Below are 16066 nucleotides of genomic sequence, written 5' to 3' on the forward strand. Positions count from 1 at the left end.
CCCTGTCCAAGGTCACACAGTAGCAGAGCTAGGGCTTCAATGCAGACTAGGTTCACTATTCTTTCATACAGACTATGCAGACCTGGTTTGAAATTCTGGATTGCCCGTGTACTCAGTGGGTTCCCTGTGTGTCTCTGGGAAAGTTACTTAAACTCTGAGTCTCAGTTTCCTAATCTAGAAAACATATATTACCTGCCTCAATACTGTTGAGATAACATATATAAATCCCCTAACTCCATGCCTGACACATTCTAGATCCATCATAACCATTATCCCTTCCCCTCCACCTCTAACTCCTTGTATTAGTTTTCTATTGGTGCAGTAACAAATTATCACAAATTTAGTGGCTTAAAACATGACAAATTAACTGGCTCACAGTTCTGTAGATCAGAAGTCCAACATGGGTCTTGCTGGGCTAAAATCAAGGTGCTGGCAAGGCTACACTCCTTTCTGGACACTCTAGGGGAGAATCCATTTCCTTGCTTTTCCAGCATTTAAAGGCCACTCACATTCCATAGCTTGTGGCCCCATCTTCAAAGCCAGCAACATAGCACATCTCTGACCTGCTTCCATCTTCACATCTCTTTCTCTGACTCTCTTCTTCTGCCTCCCTCTTCCACTATTAAGGACTCATGTGATTAGACTGGACCCACCTGGATAATCCAGGATAATTTCCCTATTTTAAGGTCAGCTGATTAGCAACCTTAATTCCACTTGCAACGTTTATGCTCCTTTACCATGTAACCTAATGCATTCAAAGGATTAGCATGTGGACGTGGTTGGGGAGCCATCATTCTGCTTACACACTCCCCTTCCCCTCAGCCGCTGTTCCACTGAAGACTGGGGCCTAAGGGAAAAGGCACTGGTTTGGATTAATTCTTGCAATTTGCCTCAAACTTGGTAAATGTATAGGAAGAAAGATTACATGCTACACTGTAACGGAGATTATTGGATGAAGAAAAAGATGGTGCTAGAGATCTTATGGAAAGTAATTTAATGGAGAAACAATTGTTACAGACTGAATAGTGGCCACACCCTCCTCCAATTCATACGTTGAAGCCCTAACACCTAATGTGGCTTTATCTGCAGATAGGGTCTTTGGGGAGGTAATTAGGGTTAGATGAGGTCATGGAGATGAGGCCCTGGTCCAATGGACTGGTGTTCTTGTAAGAAGAAGAAGACACACCTGGGATCTCTCTTTCTCTGTGTACACACCGAGAAGAGGCCATGTGAGGACACAGTGAGAAGACAGCTGTCTCCATCCCAGGAAGGCCTCACCAGAAACCAGTCCTGATGGCATCTTGATCTTGGACTTCTGGCCTCCAGAATTGTGAGAAAACTTGTTTAAGCCATCCAGTCTGTGGTATTTTGTTATGGCAGCCCTAGCAGACTAATATAGCAAGCAAATTTGGAAGAGAAAGTGTTTAACAAAAAAGTTAGTATTTGTTGATAAATTTAAATAAAGGGTCCTGGAGGCAGAGAGAATTCCACAGCTGGCTAAATAAAAGTACAACCCCAGAAAGGGAATGAATTTCCAAAGTACTTTATGCAGTCCCGGAGGATTTGCTTATATTATTCCAATGAAATGCTAAAAAATATGCTTCATGCCTCAGTTACACTTGTCATTGGTTAAATGGGGGGGGGGGGAAGTTTGATGTTGGCTGTCTAGATCTGGACGTTTTATTCATTTCAGTGAGCTTTGCTGAATAACCCCCATCAGCTGGCTGGCCTTTCGTTTAAATGACAGCTGCGCATCCAGTGCTTCATATGGCTACACCCCTTCCTGGATATTTAGAGACAATCCAGAGCAAGCTCTCTCAGGCTCCTGAGCAGTGCAACCTCTCCGCTCCTCTCACAGGGCTTCTGACTGGCTGGAGAGTGGCATAAGTGTAGGTTTTGGCTACTGGTTTCTATTTGCAGCTGTGCAAATGGTGTCATTTACAACTCCTCCATTGGCAAATAGCAGTAGGATAAAATAAGGGAAGGGGGGGTGGACTAACATCTGTTAAGCACTCACCATGTACCAGGAATTTTGCCAGGGGCTTTACACCCCTTATTTTATTCAATTCACAAAACATTCCTGGGAGATAGAAACTACAATCTTCGTTTTTTGGATGAGAAAAAGGGGTGCAGACAATTGAAATAATACCAATTATACCAAGGTCACACTCAAAAATGGTGGCATCAACATTAGAACCCACATCTGTCTGATACTAAAGCCCATATTTTTTTCTCACCAATTGCTGCCCCAAATTGCCAGACAGCATTCATTCATTTGATAAATATTTATTAAGTCCCTACACACACCAGGCACTGTACTAATTACTGGATATTCCAAACCAGTTATCACATAGATGGTTATATCCAAACTGGTGGTTTCAATACCTTACAATTTATTCACAGCTAAGAAGTGTTCGAGCCTGCCCTGGTGGTCTAGTGGTTAAGATTCGGCGCTCTCACTGCCACAGCCCAGGTTTGTTTCCCAATCAGGGAACCACAGCATCCATCTGTTGGTTGTCATACTGTGGTGGCTATGTATTGCTGTGATGCTGAAAGCTATGTCACTGGTATTTCAAATACCAGCAGGGTCACCCATGGTGGACAGGTTTCAGTGGAGGTTCCAGACTAACACAGACTAGGAAGAAGGACCTGGCCACCCACTTCCGAAAACACTGGCCATGAAGGCCCTGTGAATAGCAGCGGAACACTGTCTGATCTAGCGCTGGAAGGTGAGAGGATGGTGCAAAAAGGCTGGGCAGGGTCACTAGGAGTTGGAATTGACTTGATGGCACTAACAAGAAGTGTTCAGGAACAAAATACTAAAAAGGTCCATATTTCCCCCTTCAAGTCCTTTATTGGTTTCTTCATTATAGTCTCATTAAGAAAGAAATGCTCAGGATTCTCATACATGTAAAAGACAGTAGGGGGCCTACACACATTCTTCTTATCTAACCTGAAGATAGGTGCATAGAAATTGCCCTGACACCTCATCAAGTGAGTTTTAGACTTTAGTAGGCTGTCAGTGGGCATTTCTTAATTCATCCAAAATGAATCAAAGCAACCAAATTAATGACGTCTTCAGAGGGAGGGCTCCTGACAGTATCCGCTAAAGTGGAGCTAAAATAATCTCGCAAGGATTAGGAAAAGTTAAAGGTAGTAGCCTTTTATTTCCAATCCAGAAACCACTCCTTCCTCTCCTCCCTCCCCTCTTCAATATCCATAATTTCTAATTACATTAGAATTACCTAACATAGGCTCTACTTGCAAAATAAAGTTAGAGGATAAGAAAACATATTCTCTAATTTTCTTCTTTTGTGTTTGCTATTTTTTTGGTGAAGAAGATTGGCCCTGAGCTAACATCTGTTGCCAATCTTCCTCTTTTTGCTGAGGAAGATTGGCCCTGAGCTAACATCTGTTGCCAATCTTCCTCTTTTTGTTTGAGGAAGATTGTCCCTGAGCTAACATCTGTGCCAATCTTCCTCTACTTTGTATGTGGGTCGCTGCCACAGCATGGCTTGATGAGTGGTGTAGGTCCGCACCTGGGATCCGAACCCGAACCCACAAACCCCGGGCTGCTGAAGCGGAGCGCATGAACTTAACCACTATGGCACCGGGCCGGCACCAGTGTTTTCTATTTTTTACTTATTTTATAAATGAGATGACACAATGTAACTTAAGCCTTTAATTAATACCATGGGCTGACAATAACAAATTGCATTCATATATAGGTTATCATCCACCTTCTTTCCTACCTAGGACCAACCTAATAGGATGCCCAACCCCAAGTTCAGACAATCATTTAGGGTCACTAATGAACTCTGACTGGAGAGAAATGAGAATAACCAAGCCTACTGGAAATCAGTTACTCTAAATTTAGAGTCATAAAGGCAAAGCTCTTAAATACTGAATATCTCATAAGAAGTTTTGGGAAGGGGGGTTGTCACTGTTTATTTTGTCATTCCAACCTACTATTTGCATTATTACTGGTCATCCTGGCAGAGTTTCTGTGTCAGCAATGTGCTCTAGAAGACCAAAGACTGCAAAGACGTGGCATGTGTCCCACATGCCTCTCCCCACCTGCACCCACAGCAGATATCTCTAATCAGTCAAGACATACATCAGTGAGGTTGAAAATGGCCTCAGAATTCTTCACAAACAACGCGTGAGACAGTGAGCTGAAATCTATTTGCCTTCCCTGCTGGAGACAGAAACTTCTGTTTTATGCAGAAATAAGAGACTCCTAGGTTCTACTGATATGCCTTTGTAATGCTGTAAATATAACACCTCCTATGTAATGGAGAACAGGTTATATAGTATGAGGAGTGCTATCTCAGATTTGAAGAACTGATATGAAGGCATATCAACACAAATGAATGCATGGAGAATTACAAGCCAAGTTTAGGTAACTTTAAAAAACCAATGATTATACCTACTCAAAAAAATCACCAATACTATAATTTAAGATTTGAACCAAGTATCTAATACTGAGATTTTTGTATTGTTTATATAGATGTATAGATTACATATATATATAATTTTTAACTAGTATAATTTGTTGTTAGTGCCACTGAGTCTTCTGATTCCTAGTGACCCTGTGTACAGCAGAGGGGTACCCTGCCCAGTCTTTCTGCGCTGTCCTCTCACCTTCTGGTGCTAGATCAAACAATGCTCCTCTGCTATTCACAGGGTTTTCATGGCCAATTTTTTGGAAGTGGGTGGCCAGGGTCTTCTTCCTAAGCTGCCTTAGTCTGGAAGCTCTGCTAAAATCTGCCCACGATGGGTGACCCTGCTGGTATTCGAAATACTGGTGACATAGCTTTCAGCATCAGAGCAACACACAGCTGCCACAGTATGACAACCGACAGATGGATGGTGAGGTTCCCTGACTGGGACGTAAACCTGGGATGCAGCGGTGAGAGTGCCGAATCTTAACCACTAGACCACCAAGGCTGGCTTAACTAATATATTACATATATTATATTGTGAAACACCATTGTAGTAGGCATCCTCTAACATAGCTCCCAATGATCTTCACTTTCTGGCATTTACACTCTTGTGTAGTTGCCTCCTACACTGTACCAAGGTTGGTTATATCCCAGTAGCATATGGCAGAAGTGATGGTACGTCACTCACTTCTGAGGTTGGTTATAAAAGACACTGTAGCTTTTGTCTGGTTTTTCTCTTGCTCTCACTCTTTCCCTTGTCTCTTTGCTCTAGGGGAAGCCAGCTGCCATGTTGTGCACAGCCCAATAGCACTAGTGGGAAAGGTCCACGTTGTGGTGAGGAACTGAAGCCTCCTGCCAACAACCACATGCGTGAGGTCCGAACAAATATTCCAGCCCCACTAAGTGACTCTTCAATTCCCAGCCCTGGCTAACAGCTTGATTGCCACCTCATGAGAAACCCAGATTGAGAAAGAGCCAGAATCATCCAACGACCACACCTGGATTCTTGGTCCTCTGAAACTGGGTAAGAAAATATATGTTTATTGTTTTAAGCTGAAAAATTTTGGGGACATTTATTACGCAGCAATAGAGAATTAATACAATCACAATCATTGATCATAGTGAATCTGTATCTTTCAACAGAAAATAAGAATATAATGAAAGCAACGTAGTAGCTATGTCTAATTTGTAATATTTAAATTCATTTTTACTATCAAACATAACTCTCATAATAATTTTGTTAAATTATATAACACACATATAAAGTATATGAATTTTTAAAGTGGAATCATACAAAAAGACTACTATAAATCTGTAATAGTATACAACTTCAAAGGGAAGATAAGAAGTTGGGTGGAAAAATGGTCAAGTTAACCAGATAATTTCATTATAGCACCATCAAGATAACCAGCATTTTGTTGTTAAATTTAAGAATACTGCAACACTCTCTCTCAGGAGAAAATAAGAAAGTTTTCCCTTGATATATAGATATACAGATACATACTGCAAGTGAGCAAGCCCTGCCTGTATGCATATATGCATACACATATTGGTATATACACATACACATATATACAGACATATATATGTTTGTTAGTTCTATGGTACACTGGCTATAGCAATGCTAACACTTTGATTAAATTTGTTTACACCAGGTAAAATGCTTTGTTCTCTTGTGTCAGAACTTAAGTAGATGACTACAAAGTATTAATAGGTGTGCAGTGGATATGTAGATGGATAGGAATACCCAATGAGGGCTAATTTATCTGGGTATTCTTGGGACAGCTCTGACAGTTATCCCTTTGCCTGAGGCTTGGCTTCCATCAGACGTAACAATTCAATTTCTAGGAAGACAGTGACAGATGTCAATCTCAGGGAAGAGATTACATGGATACAGACCATCATCTCCTCCGGTGTTCTGGAAGGGTGATTTCAGTCACTGTTCTTTTTAAGTAAAGGTGACGGAGGCAATGACCTGAGGTCATTACTTGTTATTTCTTGCCTCCAAAGTACCATTCACCTGGTAAATGAACCACACCTATTTCAAAAGCTAACCCAGGCTATCCAGGCTCAAAATTTTGGTTGGAGTAACGGGAGGAGAAGGATTAAAAAACAAAACAAAAAGCTTAACAGTTCCAAGAAAGACATATAGTGGATGCTTGCTTATGCAGACAGTACTTATCTGGCAACCTCACCTCTCTGAACGCAGCTAGGAGCCATGAAGAAACCCCCAGGAAAATGTCAGAGTGAGGAGACGGAGTGAAGAGGGCTAACCTTTGCTGAGTGTCTACTTTGGGTCAGGTGATAGGTTCCTTACATACATAGGCTCATTCACTCTGGATAGGAACCCTATGACGTGCTAATATTCTTTCCATTCTATAAATGTGGAAATTAAAGCCCAGAGAGGTTAAGCAAATGTGCCCAAAGTTGTTCAGCTATTCTGTGGAGACACCAGCATGTGAACTCATGTTTCTCCAAATCCAAAGCCCCTGCTCTTCTCTCCCCGATACCAGACGGCCTTCCTGTAATCAAATCCACCTGCACCAGACTTACGTACTCAACTCACATACAAACCCCTGCAGACCTGCACTCAAGGACTACTGACACAAAATTCAAATTAGTCTGATTATCTGGCGTCCTGTGCTCTTCAAATAAGAAACTCCTGAGGAAGAGGATGAAGTGTGTAGAGGATAAAAAAGGAGAATGGGGATGAGGGGAGTGCCAGGCACATTGACAGCAGAGAGAGATGACAGCTGCATCTCTATTCTAGCTTATACAGCTTAACATCCCCCTGCAGAACTCACTGTATTATGTACAAGATTGACGTTCGTAATGATTTTGTTCAGTGGCCTTGGTATAAGAAGGCAGGGAAGCATGTAACACATTAAATAAGACTTTGATCAAGAATAGTTAAGCTAAAATAAGCACTGGTGCTTGAATGGGGTTAACTTCTAGCAAAAAAAACTAACTCACGGTAAGCACCCCATTCCTCCATGAGGCTCCATGAGCTGGGTGAAGGAAGCACTGGTATACTGTTAGATTTTTTTATCTTTACTATTTGACCCTTCTAACCTCCAGGAGATAACTACTTATTCTTAAAACTAAGTTTCTATTCTGCTATTTAAAAATGCATAAAGCTCTACGTAAATGAAGATCTGTTTAAAATATCTTTCTTGTCACACGTAAACATACTACACTAATGTAAGGAGGTGGAGATGGTGCAGCATGGGGGGCGTGTGTGTGTGGCGGGGGGGGGGGGGGGCGGCGGGAGGAGGGGGTTGGCTGTGGAGCCAGACAACTCTGCATCTGTATCTTGGCTCTGCAATTTTATACTGTGTGACCTTGATAAGTTTAGCTTCTTTTCCACATAGTTTCTCCAACTGTAATGGTGAGACAATGATACCCAACATTTCCTTTGGGGAACAAATCTACTTGATCATCTCTTTTCTGCTTTCCTTATGAGTCAAGATTAAGGTCAAGGAAGAGAACCGATGGGCTTCCAAAACACATTCTAATGGTATATTTTATAGGACTGGAGTGGACTATATAAATGTCGTGTGTCTTTCTATTCCTTCCACAGGGACTGTGAGTCACATCTCAGGGCAGTCAAAGGGCTTGTTTACTCTCCTCTTCTCTCCTCTCCTTGGATGCTATTCTCTCTTGCAGTATAAGCCCAGCCCAAGGCTATTCTGGTCTGCAAGAGACAGTTGCTTAAGCCAGCTGGCTACCAGGCAATGGGACAAACTCACTCTGTGGCTGGCTGTCTCTTGCTCCTTCCTTTTCCCTTGTAATCAGTGATTGTGCCCTTAGTATCCTTTCCTCACAGGGCACTAGTTCGGCTCTGACACTCAGCTTTGGGTTAGGATATACTGACAGACGGCTAAGGCTAAGCTTAGGTAAAGGAGTTCCCCACAGGGTCTAGACTCATTTACTGACATTTTTCAAAGGTCTTTGAATTCAGAACCCCAGTTAATCATGAATGCCAGTTTGCTTTCCTTTGATTGGGCATTTCTTTTAAGGACCTTCTAGAAGACAGGCATGGCTGAGGGCAGGATGCAGCTGACCACCATCATAACACCACCCTAATAAGAGGCGAGTGACGCCCACTTTCCACATTTTAAGAGGATTAAACGATACAATGCATAGAAAAATACAGCTAACATGTGCCTGGCGATTGAGCACCAACTAGTGCCCAATCAATGCTCATTTCCCTCCCACCCCATACCCTTTCCCTTATTAATTAGAAAGTTAATATAAGAAAGAAACCCAATGCAAAGTTGAATGTGGCTTTTCATTTTGCTGCCACCCCTACAGTACAGTCATTCAGATCTTCCAGGAGCTATACATAGTTAACAGCACATCAGAGTGCAACTTTCCTTCCAGAAGAGTTATGATTCTGGAAGTGAAGGGTATGGTGCTAAATGTAATCTGTGCATGGAATTCCTGAGTCCTCTGTTCCAAAAGTCCCTTTCTCCTTCACAAGTTACAAACTACACCTTTGCTTTACTAATTACTTTTTGCTAGAGACCACAAGAAAAGAATGCATCATGAAAATACTTTGCCAGGTTTATCCCTGGTTTTTCCTTAAATGTTTTCAAATATGAAGCTTTTGAATTCTCAATGTTTTTAATGGTCATATAATTTTTCATGTTTTTTTTTTACCATGGTTTCTCCATATTGTACATTAATGATGACTATTTACTGTATTCAAAGTTCTTTGCTAGGTGCTTAACATTTAACAACTCTATAAACTAGGTAATATTCCCTTATTTCATGATGACAAAATTGAGGTGAAGAGAGATATAGAAACCTGTGTAAAGTCACAAAGCTTGAGAATCTAAAATCTGGATACTGTTTTGGAAAATACTTGCACATTTGAAAAGACAGCAAGGACACATCTCCCTTTTCTTCCCCAAATGCATACCAAGAATAATTTGCTAAAAAGGACATATAAGGGAGTGTCCTGAGATCTTAAGAGTCTGTTGGGTTTCCCCTTTGTGTTCTCCTAACATGAAAGGAGTTACCCAGAACACAGTGGAAGGATATCAGACTGCTTTGTCCAGGGTAAAACTAACCAGTCCTGCAGCTAGAAAACGCATTCCTGTTGAGGCTTTCAAAGACAGCCTCTATCTGTCTCTATCAGCGACAGTCTAGCACAGTAGACAGGATCTTGGAGTCAGAAGACTTTGATTCTGTTCTGGCTTGGTAATTGAGTAGCTTTGAATTTTCTGACAACTACTCTAGGCTCTCGTTTCCTTCATCTATAAAATAGGGAAAATAATAAGATACACATACCTCAAAGGTGTTCTGAACATCCACTGAGATAGGTTTGTTCATATACTGCCTCATTTATCTAAGTTATTTACTGTCTTTTTCCTCACTATTACGTAAATTCCATGATACCAGGGAACTAGTCTGTATATTTCACTATATCTCCAAGGCATGGAACATTGTCTGGCACATAGCAAATGGGCCAAAAATGTTTGCAGGATGAATGAACTGTGTATACCGTAAAGCATAAAAAAAGGCTGATTATTATTAGTATTATTGTTAAATTTTGAGATAAACAAAGTGTATTTTTGCATTAGATATTAACTTTTCACAAATATCAATACTTTTAGCCAGAAGTAAAATCAGGCAGTCAACATTTAAGTTCAAATGATGATCTTATTCCAATTTTTTGATGTTTCCCTTGAAATAATTACTAGGTTTTTTTTTTCTAAATGATATCTGATATTAGCATTTAAATCACATGAAATGAAAATGGTGAGGTTTCATTTCTTGTTACTAATTTTTGTAACCTCCAAGAGGGTTTCTTGGTTTTGCTGATTATTCTGCAACTTCCAGGTTCTCTCCAGATGTGAAGAAAATTGCTTACTTGGTTGAGATGCTTGTACTTACTTGATGAAGTACTTGATTCCATCTGCTGTGTAAGCTTCCTCCCACCCGTAAGGTAGACCTAGAGTGAAAGAAAACCAAAAATACATTTAATAAGATGATAAAGATAACTTTATTTCCTGGACATGAACTTCTCACATCTTTACAATTATTTGAGCACATTTCTTTTACAAAATAATTTTCTAGAAAGGAGGAATTAAAACAATTCAGAGGAGCTTTCATATTCAGCATCTTGAGAACACAATAAATAAGTCTTGAACAGTTAACAATCTGCTTTAGTTGCATTAACTGGATTATGACTTGTCATTTACATGTGGTGAGCATTTTTGTCAGCAGGATTCAAGCAGAAATTTTTGGTGCCGGGGATGGTTTTTGCCCGGAGGCAAAAGGATGGACAAGATGGCCTCTCCTTGTTTCTTCTGGCTCAAAGTTTCTTTAATTGGCTCCCTTTACATTCTTTCACTCAGCTCCACAGGGAATCAATGCATGAGTGCCAGATCAGCAGGGGTTTGAAAGTAGCTTCTGGACAACACAAAATTCCTTATAAAGTTTGAAAGTTTAGCAGAGTGATTTACAATGGATTGTGGTATTTTATTTTGTTAATTAAGAATTTTGTGTACTAAACATAAATGGCCAAACGGTTTGCTAAACTTAGCTTCCATTTCTGTAATGGGCTTGAGAATAGTTAGCTATAAAGAGATGCAGATTGAAGTAAGCAGGCAATTATTTGGTCATATTTCTGTAAATGAGTACATTTTTGTCCTCATCATACCAAGAAAACAGGTCCGTGTTGAGGCAGCCACCTTCTCTTATATTCTAATTAGAAGCCCCTAGAATACAATGGTTTCCATCCTTCTCCTCCACCCCCGAGGGCTGCTAAAGATTTTAACTGACCTTTTGGATCAGTCGTTTGATACTGGCTTATCAAGCTCCTTTGATGGGCATAAACTACATCAACACACTAAAGAACAGACTCCATGGCTCAGGTAGCCTATATCTTTAGAAAGTTACTGAGCTATAACAACAAACCATTGACTTCCATTTCCCCAAGTCTCAGCAAGACGCAGAGCAAAAATGCAGGAACAGTACCTATTTGAATTATGTAAAACCCTACTCTATCACCATTCCCTTTGTAGAGAATATTCTCTGACAACAGGTCTAAGGATGTTGTTTTCATAATCTAGAAAAACAAAAAAAGCTTTATTTTATATCTATCTCCAGTCTTTTAACATAAGTTGTATGTTATGTTGTTGTATGTTGGCCAAAAATTCTATAACTATTTCCTTTGTAGATTAACACAGGCCACCTAGGAATTTCTTTTCTCTCTTAACGAATAAATGTTCCTTTTTTAAGTAGAAAATAAGCACTTCTGGGAACTCAGCATAAGCAAATGACTGGCTTCTTAAAAGCCCCTGAAGTGACACTATATACATCTCCTCCAGGATCCACTGCCAGCACACGCCCAGCCAGACAGGCCACGATAAACTGCCGTTACTGCACTAATTCTAGTAGGTTCATTTTCTTTCTTCACACTTTCTGCTTCTTTGTTACAGATAACTTTTTTCATCACTGACAAGCCCATAACACGCAGGGAAGAATCTGACGACTGTACACACCAACGTTGATTTCATGACAAAAATGCTCAGAAATACCAGGATTTCTGATTAATAAGGCAAAGACAGCTAAAAGTTAAGCAGAAAGTCATTCTAATGTGACTAAGATTTTTGTCTAAATGACTTATTTGTCTGTCCAGCACAATTACATCCACACTTCTGATTTGTTAATTCACAGATTTTTTTAATGAAAAGGAAAAAAAAAAGTACACTTTAAAGATAGTATCGTTTAATCCAAAGGATCATTTGAAAATCGAGATTGACTTTGGGATACCACATTACCTGGGCCATCAGAATAAAATTCTTGCCCTGATTATTTTCTTACAACTATTAAACAAGGACTATAACTTCACAATAGACTTATTAAAGGTACTAATTCATATCCATTTAAGTCAAAATGGTTATTCAATGACCGTAGGCATGAAGATATTCGTGTGTATTAAATAATATGTATAGCTTATTTTAGGATAAATTCTCTGTTCTGAAAAAATAAGCATTTCTTTTTAGAAACTGAACAGCTTCTTCTTTCCCATGCAGTTAATATAATCTGTAAAAAACAGACTTGGAGACTAAATTGATAGTAACTATCTCTCAGTGATAGTTCAGTAATAGAAAACACAATCACTGTCCAATTATAAAATGAAAAACACAATATATTGATAAACCAAATAGCCTACTTTATATAAAAAGAGCACTTTTGATTTTTTCCAAGGTTATATGATTATGATGGACTCAGTTTTCCATAGTAAAGATTTTCATTTCTTCATAATAAGTGATTTGGGCATCATTATAACACATTATCTAAATACTTTTCAATTATCATTATTGTTCCAAGGCATTAAAATTTTTCTACATTCCTCATATCTTTACACTTGCAAATATATAATGCTTTTATTTTTCCTTTTCTTTTCATATTTATTTTAAAATTGTTATGACAACTATAATCACCTGAAATCGTTTCTGATTGGAAGTGTTTCTCTACGAACCCTCACATAACATTCTTTCCATCAGAGATCATCTGTTTCCAATCAACTACTTAATGGTGATAACTCCAAAATCTTATGAGTATCTTGCCAAAGTAAAAATATTGTATATATTCAGCTTAGAATACTGGCTGTCACCTAAAACTCAACATATCCAAAACCAAACTCATCAGATTTCCACACAAAATAGTGCCCTTCCAATTTCCCAGTCTATTTATGTATCAAAAGTCTCTTTGTCACATTTGGCCCATTTATTAAATATTCATTGATCATTTATTACGTGTTCAGTGTTTTACTTGGTGCTTGATATACAATGATGAACAAATAAACATGGACCTTGATCTTATGGAGCTTTAAAAAATAATCATAAATAAAGATACCATTAAAAATAAGAATAAGCACTATGAAGAAAAGGTATTGAACACTATGAAAGAGTAACTCATAGCACAGAAAGGCTAAATTCCCCAATACATAAATAACCCCTACAAATCAGTAAGAAAAAGGTCAATGACAAAGAGGAGTCTGTGGAACATTTGGGACACAGGAAACACAAATGCACTTAAACATAGGAAAATATGCTTAACTTCTCATAATAGAAATACCAATTAAACTATTACGAGATGCCATGTTCATCATGTTAGCAAAGAATAAAAAGTAGTTTGATAAGACTGTATCGAGGGTTTGAAGAGGCAGTCATTCTCATACTGATGGAAGTACAAATTGATAACATATTTAGGGGTAGAAACTTGTCAATATCTAACATCTTTTTTTTCTTTTTTGAGGAAGATGGGCCCTGAGCTAACATCTGTTGCCAATCTTCCTCTTTTTCTTATTTCTCCCCAAAGCCCCAGTACATAGTTGTATATCCTACTTGTCGGTCCTTCTAGTTCTTCTATGTGGGACGCTGCCACAGCATGGCTTGATGAGCCACGAGTAGGTCTGCTCCCAGCATCCGAACTGGTGAACCCCAGGCTGCCGAAGCGGAACGCGCAACCTTAACTGCTACACCACCAGGCCAGCCCCATCTAAAATCTTCAACGCTAGTAACAGTTGACATTTATTGAGTAGTTATGTGTGAGACACTGTTCCAAGCACTATACATGTACCAACCCATGAAACCTCACAACAATTCTAAGAGAGGTGCCATTGTGATCCCCCTTTTACAAATGAGGAAACTGAGGCAGGGAAAGGTTAAATCACTGGCCCCAGGTTACACTGGCAGGTGGTAGAGCCCAGACTCTTCACTACGACTGCTGAACTGTCTCCATGGACCATTTAATCCAGAAATTCTTCTAAGAATTTATCCTATAGATATGCTTTATATACAAGATTGTTAATTGTAAAAACAAAAGATGGGAAATAATCCAAATAACCACCAACGGGGACTGATTAAATCAAGACTATATATATATCCAGATAATGGGCTATTATCCAGCTGTGAAAAAGAATGAGGAAGTAATTTAAGTAATTTGGACAAGGGGGTACAGTGTCAAGGAAGGATCTTTGGAGGAGCTGGAGTTATCCAGGTGCAGACATGGGGAAGAACACTCTAGATGAGTGAACAGCATGTGCAGAGGCTCTAGGAATGGGGAAGAGCTGGGCACATCTGAGGAACCGAGAGATCACTGTCACTGGAGCATAGTGAGTGAGGGAGGAGAAGAGTGATACAAGATTTGGTTGGAGAGACAGGCAAATATGACTACACAGAGTTTTGCAGGCCATATTAAAATTGTTTGAAAGTTCCTTAAAAAGGAAGCGGGAGATCTGCTCCTGTTTAAGATGAAGAAAACTGCAAGAGAATGTTGCTCCCACCATATGTGGGGAAAAGCTGCACAACCTAAAAAGATAATTTTTTTTGAGTTCCCCAGAGACTGAGTTCCTCACCTCAGCTGACCTTCAGGTGAACTGAATTTCAAAGGCTGACAAGCCCCTCTGAGGAAAGATGGGGCACATGAACTCTTTCTCTCCTGGCAGAGCACAGGAAGAAGAGGAGCTGCCATAAAAGTGGGTAAGAGGAAAACATCTAAAATTGTAACAAATTTGTAAAGCCTTGATGATGGGCTAGTATGACAGGTTAGTGTCCCCGGGAGCCCAGACACAAGGAGAGCCTGCTCTCCCTAAACAGCTCTTTGCTCACGAGAAAGACTCAGGGAGGGTAGGGGACCTGAGGGAGCCCCCTAGTGCAGGCTGATGCAGGATGTGCAAAGGTTCGAGGGTGGAGCAGGCATACCCTCCATGCTCTGGGCCCTGCATGAGTATCAGATGGTGCATAATTGCTACGGGGGGGACAGGCATAAAACCTGCAGATGCCTGGTCTCCTCCTCTGATATGAAGGAACAGCCGGCTGCTGTTAGGAGAGAAATGAGAGACACTCCCACGCTCTGGACAGGACTTTGAGTGACAGGAGGCAAAAGTCATCTGCTCCTGGGGAAGGGGCAAGAAATCATCACACCCCCAGTCCCTGCCCTGACTCTAGGAAAACCTCATTTGTGGGGATGGGGCAGTGGGTAGAAAATATGACGTCTTCACCCTGCACTGACACTAAGTCATTGGAGAGGTGAGCGCAGGAAACCTTTCAAATCCAGAATGATGCACTGGTACAAAGCAGAGTTTGACTTCCACAAGGGGCGGGAAACCCACCTGAGCACTGAGGAGACAGGGTTATTTGCCACTGAGGAAGGACAGAAAGACTGAGAAAGTCCCACCCTTGAGACTTGGGCACAGGGTCTGCCTAAACCAGAGACTGGAGTAGAAAAACCAAGAGCCTCTCCCCCACTCTCCACCCCCCACATCTACCACTAACCTTGCACTGAGTGAAAAGCCAATGCTGTCTATGTCTGGGGGAGGGCAAGAGAGAAGACATTAAACACCCATTGTGACACAGGTGTGGGGAGCCTGCTGCCAGCTGAAGATGGAGCAGGAATACTGAGAAAAACTCTCCACACTCCAGACCTCAGGTGAGCACAAGAGAGTGGCAGACAACCACGAGAGGAATTTGAAGTCTGCGGTGAACTCAACATAACTCTAGAAATAAAATGCAAATCCAGCTCATCTACAAATGAGACTGAATAAACCCTTCACACGAATGGCCTCACAGAGAAGAGAGAGGTCCATTTCTGGGTTTAAA

General features: G+C 40.4%; 1 protein-coding gene across 7 annotated transcripts in view; it reads right to left on the reverse strand.

The window, feature by feature from the left end:
* Positions 1-16066, reverse strand: part of STXBP4 (syntaxin binding protein 4) — a 162105-nt gene that overhangs the window by 11914 nt on the left and 134125 nt on the right. For 6 of the 7 annotated variants that reach the window (XM_058560622.1, XM_058560621.1, XM_058560623.1 and 3 more), the window contains one exon: positions 10347-10404. In XM_058560622.1, coding sequence (XP_058416605.1) covers positions 10347-10404 — 58 coding nt within the window. Of the gene's footprint in view, positions 1-10346; positions 10405-16066 lie in introns of those variants that run through there. The other variant, XR_009222705.1, reaches the window with a different exon arrangement.

Source organism: Diceros bicornis, chromosome 18 (genome assembly GCF_020826845.1).
Source record: "Diceros bicornis minor isolate mBicDic1 chromosome 18, mDicBic1.mat.cur, whole genome shotgun sequence".
In the NCBI taxonomy this organism is placed as follows: Eukaryota; Metazoa; Chordata; class Mammalia; order Perissodactyla; family Rhinocerotidae; genus Diceros; species Diceros bicornis.